The sequence below is a fragment of the Peromyscus leucopus genome, chromosome 20 (genome assembly GCF_004664715.2).
Source record: "Peromyscus leucopus breed LL Stock chromosome 20, UCI_PerLeu_2.1, whole genome shotgun sequence".
NCBI classification, from domain to species: Eukaryota; Metazoa; Chordata; class Mammalia; order Rodentia; family Cricetidae; genus Peromyscus; species Peromyscus leucopus.
The window spans coordinates 38,877,945-38,899,257 of NC_051080.1; the positions used below are offsets into that span (position 1 = coordinate 38,877,945).

The 21,313-nt window shown below is 53.2% G+C and overlaps 2 protein-coding genes across 4 annotated transcripts; one reads left to right on the top strand and one right to left on the bottom strand.

Annotated features, from left to right (window-relative positions):
* The first annotated feature begins 6,205 nt into the window (after positions 1–6,205).
* Csdc2 (cold shock domain containing C2) lies at positions 6,206–9,539 on the top strand. Its single transcript, XM_028871231.2, is given in 4 exon segments — positions 6,206–6,319; positions 6,322–6,481; positions 7,725–7,847; positions 8,216–9,539. Coding segments are annotated over 4 exon segments (462 nt in total). The 5' UTR covers positions 6,206–6,303; the 3' UTR covers positions 8,379–9,539.
* Positions 9,540–10,289: 750 nt separating this feature from the next.
* Positions 10,290–20,094, bottom strand: Pmm1 (phosphomannomutase 1). 3 transcript variants are annotated; one of them, XM_037197694.1, is made up of 8 exons: positions 19,886–20,041; positions 16,614–16,731; positions 15,337–15,413; positions 15,147–15,238; positions 14,735–14,834; positions 11,979–12,054; positions 11,140–11,255; positions 10,290–10,728 (listed from the first exon to the last, which is right to left on the bottom strand). In XM_037197694.1, exons 1-8 carry the CDS (start codon positions 19,970–19,972, stop codon positions 10,672–10,674), a joined length of 723 nt encoding a protein of 240 aa, XP_037053589.1. In that variant the 5' UTR covers positions 19,973–20,041; the 3' UTR covers positions 10,290–10,671. The 3 variants fall into 3 exon arrangements, with proteins under 3 accessions (XP_037053589.1, XP_028727061.1, XP_028727062.1); XM_028871228.2 differs by having other exon boundaries at positions 10,290–10,794; XM_028871229.2 differs by lacking the exons at positions 15,147–15,238; positions 15,337–15,413 and having other exon boundaries at positions 10,290–10,794; positions 14,735–14,777; positions 16,684–16,731; positions 19,886–20,094.
* Positions 20,095–21,313: the final 1,219 nt, after the last annotated feature.

Below are 21,313 nucleotides of genomic sequence, written 5' to 3' on the forward strand. Positions count from 1 at the left end.
TGTGTGGGCGTGGGTAGATTTTGTAGGTTGGGAACTGCTCTTTGTGTATGCCCACGTGAGTATTTAACCTCAGAGAGAGTTGGACTGGCCTTCATTGGGCATCTGGATCAGCAATGATTCATGTGTCTAGGGATAAAGGTGAAGCCCAGAGAGTGAGTGACGGCTGCCCGTCCCAGGTGGATGGGGAGCCACTTGCTTTCACTGAGGCGCCACACTGAAGGGGGATTCTCACTGTCAAGACATCCACTTGTACCCCAGTTTTTAGGAGGGAGTTTTTAGAGGGAGTTTTAGAGGGATGTCTGAGAACTGGAGCCAAGTTCCAGCTGGCTCTAGTCACCTCTTGCCAGGGCTGACTCACTGTCCTGAGTGCTATGGCCCCGTGACATGTATCACACCTTAGGTTAGCTCCAAACAGTCCTGAGGGTTCTTTGGCTTCGCCTCTCTGGTCCCACCACTGCAGAAGTAATCTGTTAGTTTGGATTTCATCCGGGGGAATGGAGAGCCATGTGGTGGGCCAGAGCCACCATGCATGGCCAAGGACATGCCTGTTCCTGGTGGGTCAGGTTCTGGATCTCACATTGCCCGGCCTGGATGAGTCCTGGGTTTTATCCCAGTCCACAAAGGCTAGGTGTGATGACATACCTATAATAACCCAGAAGATTAGGAGTTCGAAGGCTAGACTTGACTACTTAAGACCTGCTTCAGTTCTCCAGTACCCTAAGAAAATAAAAGAATGTAAAACAAAACACCAAACCAAAACAACCCCAAAAGGCTTTTGCATAGCGTACTGGCATCCAAACAATGAAAGCCTTGATGCTGCTTGTCCCTTCCTGCATCAACATTCTGGAGACAGAGCCCAAGCTGCAGGCTGCTCTGCATTTTCTTCTCATCTTCCCCGGGCTCTCTAGGTATCACATAGCTTTTCCAACCAGGTCCCTTTCTGGTCCCAGAGAGGATAGAGCCCCGACGAGCAAACCAGAGCATCACTGCTCAAGCCTGTAATCCCAGTACTCAGAGGTCCAAAGTTCATCCTTGGTCACAGGACTGCGTGTTTGAGGAGGCTGGAGCAATGGCTGATCCACTAAAAGCACTTGCTGCTCTGGTAGGGGACTAGAGTCTGGCGCCCAGCACATCACCTGTAACTCTAGCTCCAAGGGAATCTGATGCCCCCTTCTGGCCTTTCTGGATACTGCACACATGTATGCATATTAACATGTACATACAAAACAAATAAAATTTAAAATATTTATTTATTTGTTTACTTATGGCTTTTCAGGACAGGGTTTCTCTGTGTGGCCCCTGCCTGTCCTGGAATAAGCTAGGTAGACCAGGCTGGCCTCAAACTCGGAGATCTGCCTGCCCTAGGCCTCCCAAGTGCTGGGAGAGGTGCTGCTCTTCCAGAGGACCTGACTTCCTAGAGTCCATGTTGTGAGTCTCAACACTGCCTGTCACTCCACCTCTAGAGGGCCCAGCGTCCTCTTCTGCAACTCTGTAGCATCTGCACTTATACATGACACATACACAAATACAACATATATACATGTAATTGAAAATAATAAAATAATTTTTTAAAATGTATTTATATATACAGAAGAGGTGCCAGGTCTATTACAGATGGTTATGAGGCCACCATGTGGGTGCTGGAATTGAATTCAGGACCTCTGGAAGAGCAGTCGGTGCTCTTAACCTCTGAGCATCTCTCCAGCCCAATAAATAATTTTTTTGGGTTGTTTTGAGACATGATTTTCTCTGTGTAGCCCTGACTGTCCTGGAACTCACTCTGTAGACCAGGCTGTTCTTGAACTCAGAATCCGCCTGTCTCTGCCTCCAGGATGCTGGGATCAAAGGTGTGCCAGCCACCAACCAGCCAATAAAATAATTAAAAAAAAATTTTTTCTAGAACAAGTTTCTCTGTGTAATAGTCTTAGCTGTCCTGGAACTTGCTTTGTAGACCAGGCTGGCCTCAAAAATCACAGAGATTCCCCCAGCCTCTACCTCCCAAGTGCTGGATTAAAGGAGTGCACCACTACCACCCAGCAAAATAAATCTTGAAAAAGAAAAAGTAATAGTAGCCAGGCATTGTGGAGCAGGCCTATAATCCCAGGACATGAGAGGCTGAGGCAGGAGGATTGTAAATTCTAGTCCAGTTTGGGTTTACGTCAGAAGTTCCAGGACAACTGATATAGTGAGACCCTAACCCTCCCCAACTCCAAATAAAAAAAGCAAAAAGGATCTGGGGAGAGCTCGCTGAATAAAGGAACTGACATGCAAACAGGGCGACCTAGTTTGGATTCCGCAGCGCCCCTGTAAAAAGCCAAGCCCATCAGAATACCTCTGTAACCCAGCACTGGAGAGTAGAGGCAGGGGGATTCCTGAAGTTCACTGCCAGCAGGCTGCCCTATCTGTGAGCTCTGGCTGAGAGAGCAACACTGTTTGAAAAACAAAGTGGAGAGCAATAGAGGAAGACATTCAACATGAAACCATGGCCACCACACCCATGCACACACATCAAGTGACACACACCATTTCAAAGTCCAGATTCAGTCTGTCCTGGTTTAGATTTTTGCCTCAGACACTGTGCCCGTGATTGATTTAACCTGAACTCAGTTTTCTTGTCTGTAAAGTGGGGTAATAATATTAGCCCTTAAGGGACGCGGCAGGAATTAAACCAAGGAAAGGGAGCTGTTGGGCAAGGAAGCCAGCCAGGAGCAGAGGAACAGTCCTTAAGGGAGGGAGGGGAATAGAGGGAAATGGTCTAGCACCCGCCAGTCAGGAACCAGCCTGTCTGTAAGGAACTGATTCTCCCAGGTGCAGCACCTGCGTGGCACGCCTACATTCACCTCGGAAGAGCCCCTGAGGAGGGAGGGCCTATTTTCATTCAGCTCCTTAGCTAGGTCGCTGAGGCCAGGCTTGGGAGAAGCTTCCTGAAGTAGAAACCTCCTCTAGCCAGCTCCAGTCCTCTCAGCCTAGGTGAAGAGCCCTGGGAAGGCTTGCTCTTTCCGTGGCTCCTGAGGGGGGCCGCCCCTGGCCCCTGCTGCTGCTGCCTCTTCCAGCGCTCACCCACCCGGGTGGCAGTGTGTGTGTGACCTTCCCTTCTCACTGGCAGCTCAGCGTGCTGCCCACACCCCCCCAGCGACAATCACCTGGCTGGTGGGGCAGCCCCCCACAGCCCCTGCATCTCCTTGGTAACCACAGTGGCTCCTCCCCTCTCATCCCCCAATGACCTCCCGTTGCCCGCTGCCACTGCACTGCCCAGCACACCACCAGGGCTTGGGAAAGTGTAGTGGGAAGGTCCAGTGGCCCTAGTTCCCACCGAGGAAGCAAGGATGTCTTCTCTACTGTCTCCCTCACCAGGAGGGAACCCAGGGCCTGGGACCAGGGCTTCTCCGGCTGGGTGATCCTGGGGACTTCGGTGCCTGCCTTATCTCTGGCAACAGCTTTATTGAGATTCAGTTCACATATTGTGCAGTTTATTTGCTTGGAATCAGGGTGGAGCTCAGTGGTAGAGAGCTTGCCTAGTTGGCAACCAGGCCCAGCATCAGGGGAAAAAAAAAAAAAATCACAAAGCTCAGTGGATTCACCGACTGTCACCACAGTGCTTACTGAATAAACGTTTTTTAGTAGTCAGCACCCTAAAAGAAATGACCTATCATTAAGTCAACACCGGCCACCGGCCCAACCCGGCCCCGTGACAGCAAATCCACCTGATGTGTGCTATTGGGACGCTTTTTTCTGAGGGGTGTTCCCAAGGTTCATTTGTGTGTGGTGACCGGAAGCAGTATTTCATGCCCTGCTTAGGAGCCACATTCTGCTCTAAGCCTGGTAGGGAGCAGGCTGTTGGCTTTCCCTTTCTTTATCTGCTCTGGGGTGTTTCGGTGGTAGCCGTTGTGACCGTTGTGAACAATACTGCTGTCAATATTCATGTGCGAGTTTTCTTTTTTTTTTGCACATGAGTGTATGAGTGCAGGCACCGAGTGCATGAAGTACCCTTTAAACCAGAAGAGGGCATCAGATCCCCTGAACTGGAGTTACAGACAGTTTTGAGCCACGGTGTGGGTGCTAGAAACAATCTGGGGGCCTCTGGAAGAGCACTACGTGTGCTTTACTTAAAGTAGCTGATCTTTAAGCCAATCTTCTCCATGCCTTTAATCCCAACACTCGGGAGGCAGAGTTCAAGGCCAGCCTGGGCTACAGAGAGAGTTCCAGGACAGTCAGGGCTACACAGGGAAACCCTGTCTTGGTAAAGCAACCAACCAAACAAAAATGGCTAAGAGCTAGAGATACAGCTCAGGGGCAGTTTAACCCCTAGAGAAAAGCAGACTTTTGTGTTTTTTTTTTTCCTTAAATGAGGATACAGTGAGGGAATAAAGGGTTGGGGCGTTGGGGACGCTGCCTTGCTCCTGTCTTTGTGACTATAGCTAAAGAAGGGCCTTCCTATTACAGGCTCAGCCAAGTTTCAGGATGACCAGTGAGAGGGGCCGGGTCATCCATCAGTCCCATTTCACAGATGAGGGAACTGAGGCCCAAGGTCAGCAGCTCGTAGTAGCAGCTCTGAGGTCTCCTGGCCCTGAGGTCCTGCCAAGTCCTGCAGGCCACCTGTCTCTCCCCACGTCACCACACAGTGGCATCTCTTAGGCTCCATGACTCTGAAGCTCTTGAGGAAGAATGGGTGGGACATGCAAAGAGTTATAGTCTTCTCCTCAGTAGAGGTACATCATTTCCCAAGGTCTTCAAGGTAACGGGCCCTAAGATGTCACAATGGAAGACAATGAAATAACTTACAAGAGGCTTTTTTTTTTGTAAACAGTAGCACTGGTCCAGCAACGAGATCAGCATCTACTGATGCTCACAGGCAGGAACTATCACTGAACCCTCAGCAGATACCACCTCTCTAGGGAATTACCGGTCTCCGTAGGCATCTGGGCTGTTTTCTTACCCCCACCCCCCTATTGACGGGGTGGATAGACCCCAGGGCTCCGAGCGTGCTAAGAAAGCGCTCTCTCCCCTGAGCTGCGGCTCCAGCCCTTCAACCTCATTTTGAGAGGCAGAAACTGGGTTAATGAAAAGTAAGACCATGTTCCAAGAGTTCACCATGTGCTCGCAAGCTCCTGTTTTGGCCTATTGAATGGCGTTTGGGCCTCAGGGTAACCTCCCTAGAACACAGGAACCAGCATTACCCACAGCAGAGGGCAGGACATGACATCAAAGGTCCCGAGTACTGACTGAGGCCGGTCAGCCAGGAAGAGCCCACGCTTCTTGTCAGGTGGGCATCGCTGGGAGGTCACCAAATCATAGTAACAATCTGAACCCAGAGCTGTGTGTGAGTTTGAAACCACTAAGGTGTACGCCAAATCTTGGCCACCACACATCCCACCTCCAGACCCCTGAGTCATAGAACTGCAAACTGGAAGAACTAGGGATTCTTTTGTTTTGTTTTCTGAGAACAGGGTTTCTCTGTGTAGCCTGGCTGTCCTGGAACTCACTCTGTAGACCAGGCTGGCCTCGAACTCACAGAGCTCCACCTGCCTCTGCCTCCTGAGTGCTGGGATTAAAGGTGTGAGCCACTGTGCCCACAGCTGCATTTAGGGATTCTAAAGCAGGTTCTGTTTTGTGTTGTGACACAGAGTCCCATATGGATGGGGCTGGCTTCAAGCTTACGGTGGAATCCAGAACAATCTGGAGCCAGGATTATTAAACAGATGCGTCATCATGCCTGCTCTGTGTGTGTGTGTGTGTGTGTGTTTTCTTTTTTTTTTTTTTTTTTTTTTTGAGACAGGGTCTCTCTTCATAGCCCTAACCGTCTTGGAACTCACTCTGTAGCCCAGGCTGGCCTCAAACTCACAGAGATCCACCTGCCTCTGCCTCCAGAGTGCTGGGATTAAAGGCGTGCGCCACCACGCCAGGCCCGTGCCTGGTTTTATGTGGTTTTGGCTGGGCACGCAGGCTACAGCTGAGTTACTTCCCCAATCCCTTCTTTTCGTTTGGTGGTTCGGCTTAAAGCCATAGCCTCAGAGGCGCTGAGCTATGTGATGATTCTGTCTTCCTGGTGAGGATCCTGAGGCAGGGTGGGGCTGCAGGTTGCCTTTGGGAGTGGCTGGCCTCAACAATCCTCTCAACTTGTGTCCAGTACCCAGAGCTGTTCCCTGGCTGCATTTCACTGGTTTCTCTCTTCTCTTGTAGACGGAGTCCACAGCTGGTGAGGCCACTGAGCAGGGCAAGGCCGGGCCCTGCCCGAAAGGACGCCAGAGTCCTTCACCGGCCCCTGTGCCCCAGAGCCCACCAGGCTCTCCTGCTGGCCCCACCATGACATCCGAGCCTACATCACCCCAGTGGTCCCACCTCTCCATTCCCCCAAGTCTCCTGTCTGGCCCACGTTCCCCTTCCACAGGGAGGGCAGCCGGATCTGGGAACGCGGTGGCGGCATCGCTCCTCGGGACCTGCCCAGCCCTCTGCCTACCAAAAGGACCAGGACATACTCAGCGTGAGTACCTGCCCCTCCCCTAGGTCCTCTGAACTTTCTCCAGGCCAGGGCCAAGCCTTCCTGTCCTCCCAGGAAGCTGTGTCACCTTCCAGTGACTTCAGAGTCCCTTCACTCACTCCTTCATCCGGTGACTGAGCTGTGACTGGAGCTTAAGGGATGAATGAATAAGCCATGTCTTCCATTCAGAGGGGTTTTGAACACTAGGTAAGGACTTAGCCTGGGGTGCAGTGAGTGAGGACATCCTAGCTGAGTTTGAAGATTCATCAGGGGAAAGGGACTTGAGATACAGAGCCCAGAGATACACAGTGAGGCCGTCTCAAGAATAAAATAAATAAAGTGGACTTGAGTGTTGCAGAAGGATTGGGGTACAGTGAACCTTTAGGGGAGGGCAGCGGATTGCCAGGGACCAGCCTCGGGCCTCGGGAGGTGACTGCGTGTGGTCAGATGGGGAGGGTGTGTGGGAACCAAAGGGCTTTACATTGATCACTGTTGGTGGTGTGCGTGTGTACCTACCACAGCCCGTGTGTGTGGAGGTCAGAGGACCACGTGTCAGGAGCGGGTTCTCTCCTTCCACCATGTGGGTTCGGGGGTTCAAACTCAGGTGGTCAGTCTCGGCACCAAGTACATTTTACCCACTGGGCCATCTATCTCCTCATCTCTGTTTTTGTTTTGAGACAGGGCTTTGAACTGCTCTGTCTCACTCCAGATCTCTGAATGCTGGGGGTTGTAGGCATGCGCTCCTGTGACTGGCTGCAAGGTTTTTTATTATCGTTACTACTCTGGATAGATAGCAAGTGTGCACTGTCCTGGGTCTGACCCAAGGTCAGAGCAGATACTTAATAAATAGCACATGAGAATTAATGACCGGCACTGCTCAGCTGCCACGAGATGGTGAGGTGCCTCTTGGTTTTAGTTTTTTCTTTAATTAATTAATTCATTGGTTCTGAGGATGGAGCCTGAGCCTTACACATGGCAAGCAAACCATCCACCACCGAACTACACCCCTAGCTTCACTCAGAAATCTTCCAAGTGGAAGCCATGCAAGTCTAAACATCTGGATGGAGGGACACTGACAAGGAACCAGATGTTTTTGTACACTACACTGAGACACTGGGCAGGCCGTCACCCTGCCCTGGGCCCCAGTCTCTGTTATCTGCCCCATGGCAGTATTGTTGGGGGTGTGTGTGTGTCCCCAAGAACAGGCTCTCCAGGCCACAGCTCCAATCCCCTACCCTCTCCCCAGGACAGCTCGGGCCTCAGCTGGCCCCGTGTTCAAGGGCGTCTGTAAGCAGTTCTCACGCTCACAAGGCCATGGCTTCATCACCCCGGAGAACGGCTCTGAGGACATCTTCGTGCATGTTTCTGAGTGAGTCCTCTCTACTCCCCTCACCGGACCCTCCCCTAGCTGTGGAGGTGGGTGTTCCTGCTGGCTCTCCTGCTCTGAGGAGTGCTAAGACACGGGGTGGGCTGGGGTCAGTTAGGGATCAGCAGGTAGTCTCCAAAACCCTGGTAGTTACTGCTGAGGCCCTGGGGTCCTAGGCTAAGATACTGGGAGTCCTGAGAGCCAGACCTGCTTCCCTCAGTCCCCAGGGGGATTTCCCAGATTGTTCCTTGACAGCTTAGAAAATGAGGGCTCTGAGAAGTTGGAGGGTCCCTGGTCTAGGGAGGCTAAGAGCCACAGTGCTCTCTGGAGACTGGTCTGCTGATGCAATCCTTTCCCCTTCTGTCCACCAGCATCGAGGGGGAGTATGTCCCCGTGGAAGGCGATGAGGTGACCTACAAGATGTGTCCCATCCCACCCAAGAACCAGAAGTTTCAGGCTGTAGAGGTGGTGCTCACCCAGTTGACCCCCCACACTCCCCACGAGACATGGTCTGGCCAGGTTGTGGGATCCTAGGCAGGTGTGTGTGTGTGGGGGGGTTATCCCCCACGCGGAGGCAGGCAGCAGCCAGCTCTGTGCTCCCAGTGTGCTGCTGACCAGCCCTTGGGTGTGCTCGTTTGTCTGTCTGTCCGTCCGTGCTTGTGGCCGTGAATGTGTGCTTCTACCCACCTGTGACCCACGACTTGTGTGATCCGGCCTAGGGCTGGATGGAGCGCAGCCACCAGTTAGTTCTGCCTTGGCTTGTTTCTCCTTCCTCCAACCCTGCCACGGAAACACAGGACCTTCTCGCCCTCCTGCCCACTTATCTATACACTGAGTCTCTGTGGGTCTGTGTCGTGTCCCTGAGAAGCCAGAGAGACCCCTCTCCCATGAGCCTGTTCCTTGCTGTCCTCAGACCCACTCAGTCCGGTACCTAGTCCTGTCTGCTTGAGCGCCCGTCTCCTGTGCCGGACCTGGGTGTCTGCTGTGGCCTGGACCCTTCCTTTGAGGAGCCAGGCCTCTGAGTGCTTTGCAGGGGCCTCCAACTTTAGCAAGAAGGCAAAACACGGAGGTTCAGGGCCAGCTCATCTCCCGGACCCGTCCTTTCAGTGCCCTGGAGAGAACAGAGCCGGGAGCAGGAGGAAACGTAGGTGCTCCTGTCGCAGACCAGTCCTCCCTCCTCAGCCAGCAGAGGCTCTTTGGAATCCCATGGACCTAGGTTCCTCCCTGAGCTGGGGGAGCCAAGCTCATTCCGTCCCCAAGGTGAGCTGGGGACATGGTTTCCTCCAGCTCGGGCAGAACCATCCTTTCCATCCCGCAAACTCTGTGGATGTCCTGCCCAGTGCTGGCCATGACAGCGGCGGCGGAGGGTGCAGCAGCGGACTGACATGTCACCCCAGACAAGGCCAGGTCCAGGCACCCGCAAGAATTGTCCTCAGCCAGGGAGACCACTGGCCTTGCCCCCCCCCTGCCGCCCCCAATTAGACCCTCTTCCCAAAGCTATACAATGGCTCCTATAGATCCCTGACAGGTCAGTAGCTGAGCTGGCTCTCATCCATTCCTCAAGTGTGACTGCCCCTCTTACCTGGAGTCCCTCTGGGGCTAAGATGTATCCCTTCTAGAGAGCCCATTACCTAACATGAAGATAGGCGGGATCACAGACCCAAGAAGGGCCTGCTACAACAGCGACCCTTATGAGACCAGTCTGCAAGTAAAATGTGGGCCTAGATGTCCAGGATGAAGGGGTCAGTGATTTCCTTGGTGGCCTTGTAGCTCCGGGACCACAGGGTAGTCATTTGGGGTGTTTGTACCCCCACCTTATCCTAGAACCCTTTGCCGAGGCCAGCAGCCTAGAACCTCACACTGGAAAAGATCTACCTACCTGACACCCCACTGTGAACTAGGCTTCTCCAGCAAGGCCTGTCCCTGGAGAACCGTCCTCTGCAAGCTTGAGGACCCGAGTTCAAATCCCCAACATGCCTGTAACCCAGCACTGGGTGACAGAGACAGGCAGATCCTTGACAGGGAACTTGCTGGTGCAGGTGGGCCCCAGGGCCACCTAGGCCTTCCTCCTGTGAGCAGGTCCTCCCTCTCCAGGCGTCAGCCTGAGGCTGCCTGACTGGCAAGGGGCACCAGGTCTCCTCTCTACTCTCAGACCCTGCAGTGGCGAGTCAGAAACCTCTCCACCCAGACCCCAGCCACGGACTCCCCATTCCTCCTAACACTGGCAATAAACTGAACTGTGACCCACCCTGCGCCCGGGCTGCCTGTGTGTGTGAGGGTTCTTGGGGAAGGGTCTGAGGAAGGAAACGACATGTTGGCCATGTTTGGGGCTCCAATGGATCAAAGACTTCCAGGGGCAAGCCCCTGTCCCTATGTTTGCTAGTCTGAAAGTGTGGCCCTAAGAGCACGTGACAGGAACTACCGCATCTTCAGACACACCTAACACACCTTGTCTTGGAACTTTAATATCTGCGACAGTCCTTGGGTAGTGTCCCTTCCCTGTGCCACTCTGCCCTTGGCAGTCTGTGGCCAGCAGATTCCTGTAACATAGCTCACATGCTTCCCTCTGGGGTGCAAACTATTCTGTCCCAAGACCAGCAGCATCAGAGTCCAGGGCCATCAATGGAGTGCAGGAGTAAGTCTTATCAGGAGCCACCTGGCTGGGGACAGTTGCCACACAGACCCTAGTTCTGTGTGGGTGGGCCTGTGGCGTCCCATATGATGCTACATGCTGGCCCAGAAGAAGGGGAACCCGGGCACCCCATGGTTCTCTCTTCAGGTCTGACCAGAGCTCTTTGAAGGTCCCAACGCTCAGCTGTGGTCACTGTCACGCCTCGTGGGCTGTCTCTGGGAAGAAGAGTTCTCGGCATCGTTGTACAGTATCCTGAGGGGAGACCACACTATGGCCCACAGTCCGGGGGTCCGCATAGATCTCAAAATCATTCCCACCCTGCATTCAGAGGAAGGACAGAGAAGACATGATCTCAGGTGGTGCTTACAGGGCAGGATTACAGGTGCTTACAGGGATCGAGACCCAAGAGCCACCCTTCCCATACTGGCAGACCTGCCAGGAATCCCACCAACCTGGCTTCTCAGACCTGCCCTGACTTGCTATATAACGTGGGAACAAGTGTCTAGCCTTCTTTGGGCCTCAGTCTTCTCAACTGTAGAGTGGGAACACTGAACACTGAGTGTCTTCTGGGAGGCCCCTGAGAGGTCTGTTCCATTGCCCCGGGTCCTGGCCTTGGCCTCAGGTGCTTTGGGTTGAGGGGAACCGGGCAAGGGCCACACTCACAGGACTGGTCTCATTCCCGAAGAAGTGGATGATGTCAAAGCTGTCCTCATCCAGGCTGTCGAGGCAGTAGCGCTTATCCCAGCCCTCGGGGAAGACATCGAAGCTTATCATGCCTCCTGCGGATGATGTGGGGGTTAGGACAAAATCCTGGGAGGGACAGACACGGCTGGCAACTTCTCAGGGAAGCTCGCAAGGCTAACTGGGGCAAAACATGCTTTGCTTTTGGGACAGAGTCTCCTGTACCCAGTTTGGCTTTATATTATGTAGCCAAGGATGGCCTTGAACTTCCCATCTTCCCGCTGGGTTTACACATGTGTGGTACCACGCCTGGCTCTAAGGCACTTTCTTCATCCAACAACCACGAGAGCCACCAAGGGCGGACTTGAGACCTGTGGGGTCTCATCTAGGCGGCCAACAGGCAGGAGCGAAGGCGGGTCCACTCAGCCGGCATCCAGGGAGACCCAAGGTGGCAGTAAGCTGGGACACGAGCCACAGTGGGGGTGCCTAGGGGACACTGAGCAGCAGGGTGACGCAAATGTCGGTTCTAAGTGACCATGGCGTCTGTTCTCCCTTCCGGCTACTGGGGAACAAGCCGAGATGGCAGCTGGGAGACCAGATGTCCCAGGAGCCTCAGGGGAGCGGCTGGTGGCAAGGGTTGAGAAGCGTCAGGTTCGGAAAGATCTGCAGAGCCCTTGACTTCCTAGTCAGTTGGACTGAGCACGGGAAGGGTGAGGACCACTCCACATCGGGCGGTCACTGGACAAGGTTGGCCAAACTGGCACAGGTAAATATCGTCCCCTGCTGTACCTGAGCCTGAGCCCGCCGCAGCAAAGACATACCTCGGGAGAACCTCAGCCCCTTGCCAGCAAACTCTGTCTTCAGGGCTTCCACAAACTTCTCCCGGATCTTCTCCTTCTGTACAGGGAAGAGTGTATATTGGCTCGGGGGGCCTTCTGTATACCATGCCTGTAACCCCCACCAGCTCCCTGGTTTTACTGATGGGAAAACAGAAGCCCGGCCTCAACGTCAGTGCTGGGGCCTAGATCCAGAAATCAGTGACCCCCGTCAACAGGGGTATGGAGGCGTAAGAAGATAGGTGGAGGGCATGGGGGTAGAGTGTCAGTCAGGCCAGGCAGGACCCACCCAGGATCTACAGGCTGACTGGGTTCTAGGCCTGGTGGCTAGGCTGCTTAGCTTTGTGGCCCTAGGCAAGTTACCTGATCTCTCTGAACCCATTTCCAGAACTAAATGATAGAGAAGAAATTAGTGGCCGTTGTCTGCTTTTTCCTACAGGAAAAACAGAGCCAAGAGAATGTGAGCCCCCTGCTGGCCTTGATTTTGCCTCCTTAGCTGGTGGTGTGTCCCGGGGATAGCACTGGGGTGCCCACGCTCTGAGGAAAAGTAGCTCAGAGCCCAGGGTTGGGGGGCTACACTTCTCTCCTCTAGAGGGTTGGACAGCCTCATGAACGAAGTCCAGCCCTAAAATGTCCAGCTTCATGACCCTAAGCTGCTTTATCTAAGGAAGGCATCTTGCCACCCCTCCCTGGAGTCTGAAGGAGATTTTAGCATGCATGCACATGCCATTTGGACTGTACAGGCACACAGTTCTCAGAAACATCCACACGTCCTAATCTCAGGAGAGATGAGAAAGAACCAGAGATGAGGGGAGGGTCTAGGGATGCCAGCCATATCCCAGCTTCCCCTACTGCTCCAGGCCAGGTATATTACCTGTTCTCCATCGCCATCCAGCCAGTAAAGCTAGGACTGGAACCCCGAGGAACAGGGAAGGGGCCATGTGGCTGGGATGTTGTCAATGATCAATCTTAACTATTCCAACAGGAAAAGCCCCTTACTCTGGGTCCACTGCCCACTACAGACCTCTATGTGCTGTGGGAGCGGCACTGTCGAGCCCAAGCTCAGGGAAACATCTGGGACCAGGCAGCCATATCAAAGCGACACTCTGCAACCAACTCCCTAAGTGACCTGGGATGAGAGCCACTTCTCGGGGCCTTGGTTTCCACACCAATCCAGATGGGAATAATTCACCTGCCCATTCATCCCAGAGCATTTCAGGGCAGGGAGGCACAGTGGGACACACCTATGATACCAGCCACCAGGAAGTCACAAGTTAAATAGGAGGCCAGCACGGTGACACAGTGAGTCTGAGGCCAGTCTGGGCTGCACACTAAGACGGCACTGTTTCAAAAAGAAGATGTCTCTTGGGGCAGGGGTGCTGTGGGTCAGTGACAGGGCACGTGCCTAGCATGGATGAGGCCCTGGGACCCCCGCGCACTACCCAGGACCACAGGTCTCTGCACAGGACATAGAATGGGGGGTGGGGCTGAGTGTGAGGGGAGCAGCGAGGGTGGAGAAGAGGACGAGCCTGGTCTAGGGTGGTGCTCCTGGCGGAAGGCCCAGGGCCGAAGCAGGAAAGGCCATCTCTCGAATGAGCAGAAGCCATGGCTGCAATGGGGAGCAAGGGAAGCGCAGCTGGCTGGGTCGGCGTGAGAGCATGGATGAGGAGCGTGGATGGGTGAACTCACGCCACCCCTGAATGCTCGGTAATGTTTAGGGAGGCAGTGTACATGCTGAATGAGGTGGCACACTCTTGTAACCCCAGCATTTGAGAAGCTAAGGGAGATCACAAGTTCAAGGTTAACATGGGCGAATACCAACAAAAGAAACAAAAGCTGGCGGGTGTCGGTGGTGCATGCCTTTAATCCCAGTACTCGGGAGGCAGAGCCAGGCAGATCTCTGTGAGTTCAAGGCCAGCCTGGTCTACAGAGTGAGATCCAGGGCAGGGACCAAAACTACATGGAGAAACCCAGTCTCAAAAAACATAAAACAGGGGCTGGAGAGATGGCTCAGCGGTTAAGAGCACTGGCTGTTCTTCCAGAGGTCCTGAGTTCAATTCCCAGCAACCACATGGTGGCTCACAACCATCTGTAATGAGATCTGGCATGCAGACAGAACACTGTATACATAATAAATAAATAAATCTTAAAAAAAAAAACATAAAACAAAAAGCTGGCATTTAAGAGAACCTGGTGTATTCTGGATTTGAGTGAAAACAGGACAATTACAGACAGAAGGCTGAAAGGGTGAGCTGGAGGAGGGCAGATGGACGCCTCAGGCTGTGAAAGGCGCCTGAGACGCTGCCCAGCCAGCACTGTGGAGCCACAGAAGGCTTGTCACTGGGGAGATGCAGGCAGATGTGTTTTAAAGGTTCTTAAAGGCATGCTGGAAAGCAGAGGGGACAGAGGACAAAGGAAGGGACCTGGTGACCTGGAGGAGACAAGTTGGCCTGTGAGGACAAGAAGATGGGAGCCTAGAGTTACTGGCTCTGGTGTGGGTAGGAATGTGGCAACGGTACCGAGGCATAGCGTGGGTCACTAGGGGCTGGTGGCCACAGGTCACAAGGAAAGGAAACCAGCAGGGACGGAAAGAGGCTGGTGGACCTGCAGAAATGACACACAGAAGGTGCCCAAGTTTGAACTCAAAACTCCTCCTCAAAACCCATTTTACTGACGAGAAAGCAAAGCCCCGAGTGTGAGGGACAGGGCCTATGGGCCGGTAGCTGCTCAGGAAACGGCACCTTGTCCAGCTCAGAGAACTCGATCCTCTCCTCCAGGGTACAGCTGCGGCCGATGGGGGAGATGTTCAGCATGCCATTCCGGAACTCAATGAAGGTTCCACTGGAGGTGATGAAGAAAAGGGGTGAGAGAGCAAGAGGCCATGGGCAGGAGGGAGAACAGCTCTGAGTTCAAATCCTGTCCTATCTAGAACCAGCCTCCTTGGACTTCACAGGATATAAGAATCTACCCATGCATAAGTTAGTTGTCCTGGACCTGGGGGTGTAGCTCATTGTTAGAACACTTCCCCCGGCATGGGCAAGGTTCCTGGGTTCTAACCCCAGTTGCAAAAAAAGAAGAAAAAAAAACATCCAGGGACTCCATGTGAGGGACTCCCACTCTCTTCCCCCAAGCCCAGCTCAGTGGGGGCCTCACCGCTTCTTGGGCAGCCTGAGCAGAGCCATGTAGCTGAGACAGAAATTGATCAGGTCCTGCAGTAGCTCCTCCCCCAGGTGGTTCTGGATCGTCTGTGTAAGCAACACAAGGCTCGCACTGTGGCACACGCAAGACAGAAGGGACCAGCTTGGAAAAGCGGGGTGCCCCGGCTAAGGCCTGTGCCACTGACCTGCTTGGAGAGTAGTCGTCCATGCTTGTACTGCACTGTCCCATTCTCAGCAAACACATAATCAAACTTCTCAATGACTTGGGACCCATGGAGAAGTCGGAGAGAAAGAAAGAGCATGAGACAAGGACCCCCACTGTCACCCCAGAGCAAGCCCGGGGGACGACGCCTGTGCTGTTCGGTGTGGCAGGCTTCACCCACTTTTCTACCCTAAACCGGCTTTTCTGGCATCCTTTCCTTCTACGCCAGCCAGACACTCCTCTAGGCCATTGCTCAGGTAGGACCTTCAGCCTGGACCCGCCCCTGGTGTCTCCTCTAAGCATCCTCCAAGATCCAGCTCCCTCTACTGGAAGACTTCCCAGGAATGCCCAGGAGAGGGCGCCATTTCCACTCTGCTCCCTCAGGCCTCCCCCATGAAGACTTCATTCTCCTTTCTAAAGTCTCCCTCTCTGTTGCCCACGGGGATTGCACAGCCGTTTCCAGCTCTGAGTGCTAAAGAAGCAGTTGGGAGTCTGGGAGCCTGGCTAGGGTGCTCTGCAGCATCCGGGTAGTGGATGATCACGGGGCTGAGGGGTGTGGTAGAAAGGGAGGCATGGACAGATAGCACAGAGAGTTTGGACTTGCTAGAGAACAAATGAGGAGGGACAAGGGGGAAAAGATGGATCTCCAAGTTTTATTTCAGTTTTCACTATCACAAACAAGATAATCAGCCGGGTGTGTTGGCGCATGCCTTTAATCCCAGCACTCCAGGCAGAGGCAATCGGATCTCTGTGAGTTCCAGGACAGCCAGGGCTGTTACACCCTGTTTGGAAAAACTCAAAACCAAACCAAACAAACAACAAAGATAAAAACAAAGCTGGACGGTGGTGGCGCACACCTTTAATCCCAGCACTCAAGAGGCAGAAGCAGGAGGATCTCTGTGAGTTCCAGGACAGTCAGGGCTGTTTCACAGAGAAACCCTGTATCGAAAAACAAAAAAAATTAAGAAGAAATAAATAAATAAATAAATAAATAAATAAATAAATAAATAAATAAATAAATGGAAACCAGACTCAGCAGGGAGCAAGGAGAATGTGCACCACCTAAGGGCAGGATGCTGACCGCTCTGCTTCTGTCTCTCCAGAAGCTAGCACACCGGCTACTAACAGGTACTCACTAAATGTCTGTTAAGGGTGGGGCCCTCTGCTTGTTCCTTCCCCACCTCTTCTGCCCCACAGAAGCAGGGACAGGTGCCCACGCATCTCCTAGCTCCATGCTCCTTCCACCCCAACCAGGCCTACCTTCATCTCCATCACCCAGCTGCTCAGCGATCTTTGAGTAGTCAGAACCACCCACCACGCCAATCTGCACCCTGCTTCGGAGCTTCTGCAGGAAGGCTGATACCTCAGGGTCAATTTTCTGTGGGGGGACAGGAAGGACAAAAGGACTCTGGTTATCAAGAGTCCAGGACCTCAAACGGGGCGGTGGTGATACACGCCTTTAATCCCAGCACTCTGGAGGCAGAGGCAGGAGGATCTCTGTGAGTTCGAGGCCAGCCTGGTCTACAGAGCGAGCTCCAAGCCAGTTGGAGCTACACAGAGACCCTGTCTCAAAACAACAGCAACAACAAAAATGTCTGGGACCTCTACTTGGCTCTTAGGGCTCAGAATCTGGGAGCCCACCTTCCATGTGAATCTGAGCACCCCTAATTAGAAAGCCAGACTTGAAAAATGCAGAACTGCTTGAGCACTAACATAATTCCACAGGTGACCTCAAGGGAAGTGTTGAATTAAAACAGAAACACACTACAAATGCTGCACAGAGCACTCAGGAGGCAGAAGTAGGCGGATCTCTGAGTTCGAGGCCAGCCTGGGCTACAGAGTTGCAGGATGGGCTCCAAAGCTACAGAGAAACCCTGTCTCAAAAACAACAACAACAACAAAAAGACAAAAATATCGCACAGAATAGGGCTGGGATGTATCCTTATGGTAGAGCACTCGTCTAAAATGCATGTGGTCTTGGATTGAAAAGAAAGGTATGAAAACAAAACAAAACACATATAACAGCCAATGAGTGGGCTCGGTGAGTGGAGGAAGCTGCCTTGAGGCCTAACAACCTGAGTTCAATCCCAGAGCTCCACGCCCTCAATGAGGCACATGTGTGTCCTGTTACACACATGCACACAAGATATAAAAATAAAACGTAAAACAAAGTGCTACAATAAGCTGTCCTCAGTAGACCATGGTAAAGCCAGATGTGATGGCACACACTTGGAATTCCAACACAGAAGATTAGTTCAGAGTGTTTGCCTTGTCTTTATGATAGGCTGTTTATCAGTTATATATAAACACAAATGAGCAGGGCAGTGGTGGCGCATGCCTTTAATCCCAGCACTCGGGAGGCAGAGGCTGGCGGATCTCTGAGTTTGAGGCCAGCCTGGGCTACAGAGTGAGTTTCAGGACAGCCAGGGCCATACAGAGAAACCCTGTTTTGAAAAACCAAAAAAAAAAAAAAAAAAAGGAAAGAAAGAAAGAAAGACCCAAAACCCAAAAAAACCACAAATAAACTTTGTGTTTACAAGTGGGTCCTACTGCCATGATAACTCATGTATATGCTCAGAATCTGAAAAATATCCAAACCCACAAACATTTCTGGTTGCAAATCTTTGAAGTAAAAGATTCTTCACCTGCACAAGGCAGGGGCCCCAGAAGTCCCCCTGCTAAGCTCTGGCTCAGGTAACTGAGCAAAGGGCTCTCTCCCTTTCTTTGCCTCGTTCCCCTTTTATAACATGTCTGCCACAGCGGGAGCCCCCTTAAGGGGATCACAGTTACCACGGGGTGAAAGAATTGTTCAAAGTGCATACAGATTCCCCACTCAGGAAATCCAAACAACTGAGTCAGAATTCAAACTTCCATATATTCTGATTATCAAAGACCATCGCTGGAGACAATGGTAGGGGGATCAGGAACTCCCAAGTGCCGTCCGTCCATGAACGTGTAAGTTGGTTCAATTGTTTCGGAAGGCAATTAGGAGGGACCCAGTGAAACTTAAAATGTCCATACCCTGTCAAATAGCATGTCAACTTCTCTTGCCGAAGGCACATACAGCAGTTCCTTGGGGTTTATAATAGTGAAAAGTGCAAACAACTCCCATGCTTATTGGCCGGACAATGGCACACGCTTCCTCGAAAATATTTCCAGGCAAGGGTACATAAGATAAGGCCAGATCTGTGCTCCCAGCAAGCAAGGTCCTAAAACTTAACTGTCTGAAGCAAGGTGTAGGTAGCCACAAGCAGGATAATGCCGAGTCAGTAACCGCCTCACAAAATAACATCTAATATTTCCTATGGGCAGAGAGATCCAGATAAAAGCACCAAAGGGAGCCATACTACCCAGACAATATTACCTGGGGTGGGGGCGGGGGGCTGGCCCTAGGATACTGGTGAGGTCAAAGTGGTCTTTAGACTTTCATGTTTGCATTCTTTTTACAAAAATAATGCACTTGCGAATACATGTATAATTAAAAATTAACGGCCTAGCAGTAAACAGATTGGCAGGAAGTTTTTGTCCACGCTTTGCCAAGTCAGGGCGGCATACTGTCAGGAGAGGCGTGCCAAGGCAGGACCACCCTGTGTCCGATCCTGGCATCTTCAATCCTGATCCATCCCTGCTGGAAAGAAAGGTGGCTGATTTCTCCTGCAGATGGGAATGGGCTATCGGGAGGTTAAGACTTGGGTTCCCAACAGTTTCTGCTCTGGAAGAATGTTCGGGTCATCCCCGTGGTCCCCGTAAAGAGAAAGCGGACTACTCGAAGGATGGGCAGGAACGACCCAGGGTGAGAAAAAGGGAGAAAAACTTTTGGATGAGCGAAGATCGGAGGCTGAACCATAAAGCGCAGATAGAAAACACACTCCCACTCTTGCTGTGACTCAGTGACCCTCTTGTAACCAGAGTAGCCCTGGGGCCTCTCACTCCACATGGGTGGGCCCAAACGACACCACCAACAAAAGACAAAACTCATCAGAAAAGCAGCTCTCCCTCCGACCTGAGGAGGAAGGAAGGTAAAACCCTTAAGAGGCTTAAACTAAACCCAGGCTTCGGCCTGGGGACGCCAGGGTGGAACGGTCCGAAGACCTTTCTTGCCCTCACTAGAGGGCGACCGTGGGCTTTTGGAAGCGCCCCGAGCTCCGCCTGAACACGGCGTTCTTCGGCTAGCTTGAGGACTGACTAGTCGTGCATCCTAGGGCTGAAATGGGGTGGGAGCATCCCAGAGCCCAGCCTGGGCCTGTGGAAGCCTGTGGGCCCGGGACATAGACGCTCCTCCCAGGACTGGATCCGGCCTCTGCGCTCCCGGGAAGAACCGGGGGCGCCCACCCGCGGAGCGCTGTGGCCGGGAAGGCCCGGAGGGCCTGGGTCCCGTCTCCTCGGTGACAGGAGCCGGCACCACTGCGTTCCACATTCCACCCCGGGTGGCGCGGGTGTCCGGGATCGCCTGGCTGCCCGCTCCACGCCGGATCACGGGTGCCCGCGTGACACCCGGCGGGGAGCCGCCAAACCGCCCGAGGCCCCTTTACCTGGCGAGCTGGCGTGAGGGTCCCGTCCACGTCAAACAGGCAGAGGATGCGCTCTTTCCTGCGGGCGCCCTCGACGGCGACAGCCATGGCTGCCACTCGGCGCGCCAAGCGCTGTCGCCGCAGCGGCCGGCCGGGGTCGCGCGCGCGGCAGAGGTCGGGCGGGGCCGGGCGGGGGCCGGCTGTGCGGCACGGGGCGGAGCGGCGGGCATCGGTCCTCCCTCCAGGGAGCGGGGCCTGCGCCGCCGAAAGCGGGACCGCTACTGGCCCCCGGGGTGGAGGGGCGTGGCGAGGGGCGGAGTCAGAGCGCTCCGCGCCGACTGAGCCAGGGACCGGCGGGAAAAGGGGTGGAACCGGAAGGCAGTGTCCGGCCAGGATTGGACTTGAGCTGGTTGGGGCTGGTGGCAAGGGCACTCCCTACGGGGGTGGGGAGGCGAGGGCGAGGCTCGAGCCCGGCGGCTCGGGGTTCCCAAGGTTTATAGGGCAAAGGGATTGCCCTGTAAATCCCGAGCTTGAAGAGCTCTGGAGGGCGGCGGGGGGGGGGGGTATCCTTAGTTGTATTTTTGTTTACTTTATGTGTGTACTTATTGTGTGTGGGCACATGAATGAAACAGCACATGTGTGGGGGACAGAGGGCAATTTACAAGACCCGCTTCTCTGCCTCCACCATGCAGATCCCATAAATTGAACTCGGAGCGTTAGGTTTCGCGCATGTGCCTTTACCATTGAGCCATCTCAGTGATGAGGCGCACTAAATGCACTTGATACAGGCTTGAGCATGGGGGTTAAGAAAAAGAGAGGAGCCAGGCGGTGATGGTGCACGACTTTAATCCCAGCACTCGGGAGGCAGAGCCAGGCGGATCTCTGTGAGTTCGAGGCCAGCCTGGTCTGCAGAGGGAGTTCCAGGACAGCCAGGGCTACACAGAGAAACCCTGTTTCGAAAACAACAACAACAAAACCCAAAATAAACAAAAGAAGAAAGAAAAAGGAGAGAGGAGCTCAGAAGACAGTTACACACACCCAAGAGGTCTCAAAGAAGGGTCACAGAAAGGAAGACCTAACGCAGTGTCACAAGGAAGAGTCACAGTTACTTGTCTTAGCGTGAGCCATATCTGCACCATCTTGATGACTCTCAGATTGGTCTCAAGGTTGTTAAACACTTTCTCTCCTCTCTCTTTTGATGAGCGAGAGAGGTAAAGAACTGGAGAGATGGCTCAGCTCAGCAGCTAAGAGCACTTGGCTGCTCCTAGAGAGGACCCGGGGTTCAGTTCCCAGTCCCGACTGCAGTTGTCCACCCTCTGTAATTCCAATTTAGTCAATCTACCGCCCTCTTCTGGCCTCCTCAGACCCGACACTCACAGACATGCATATGTGCAGGCAAAGCACAAACACACATAAAAATAAATAAAAATAAAATTTTAAAAGAGAGAT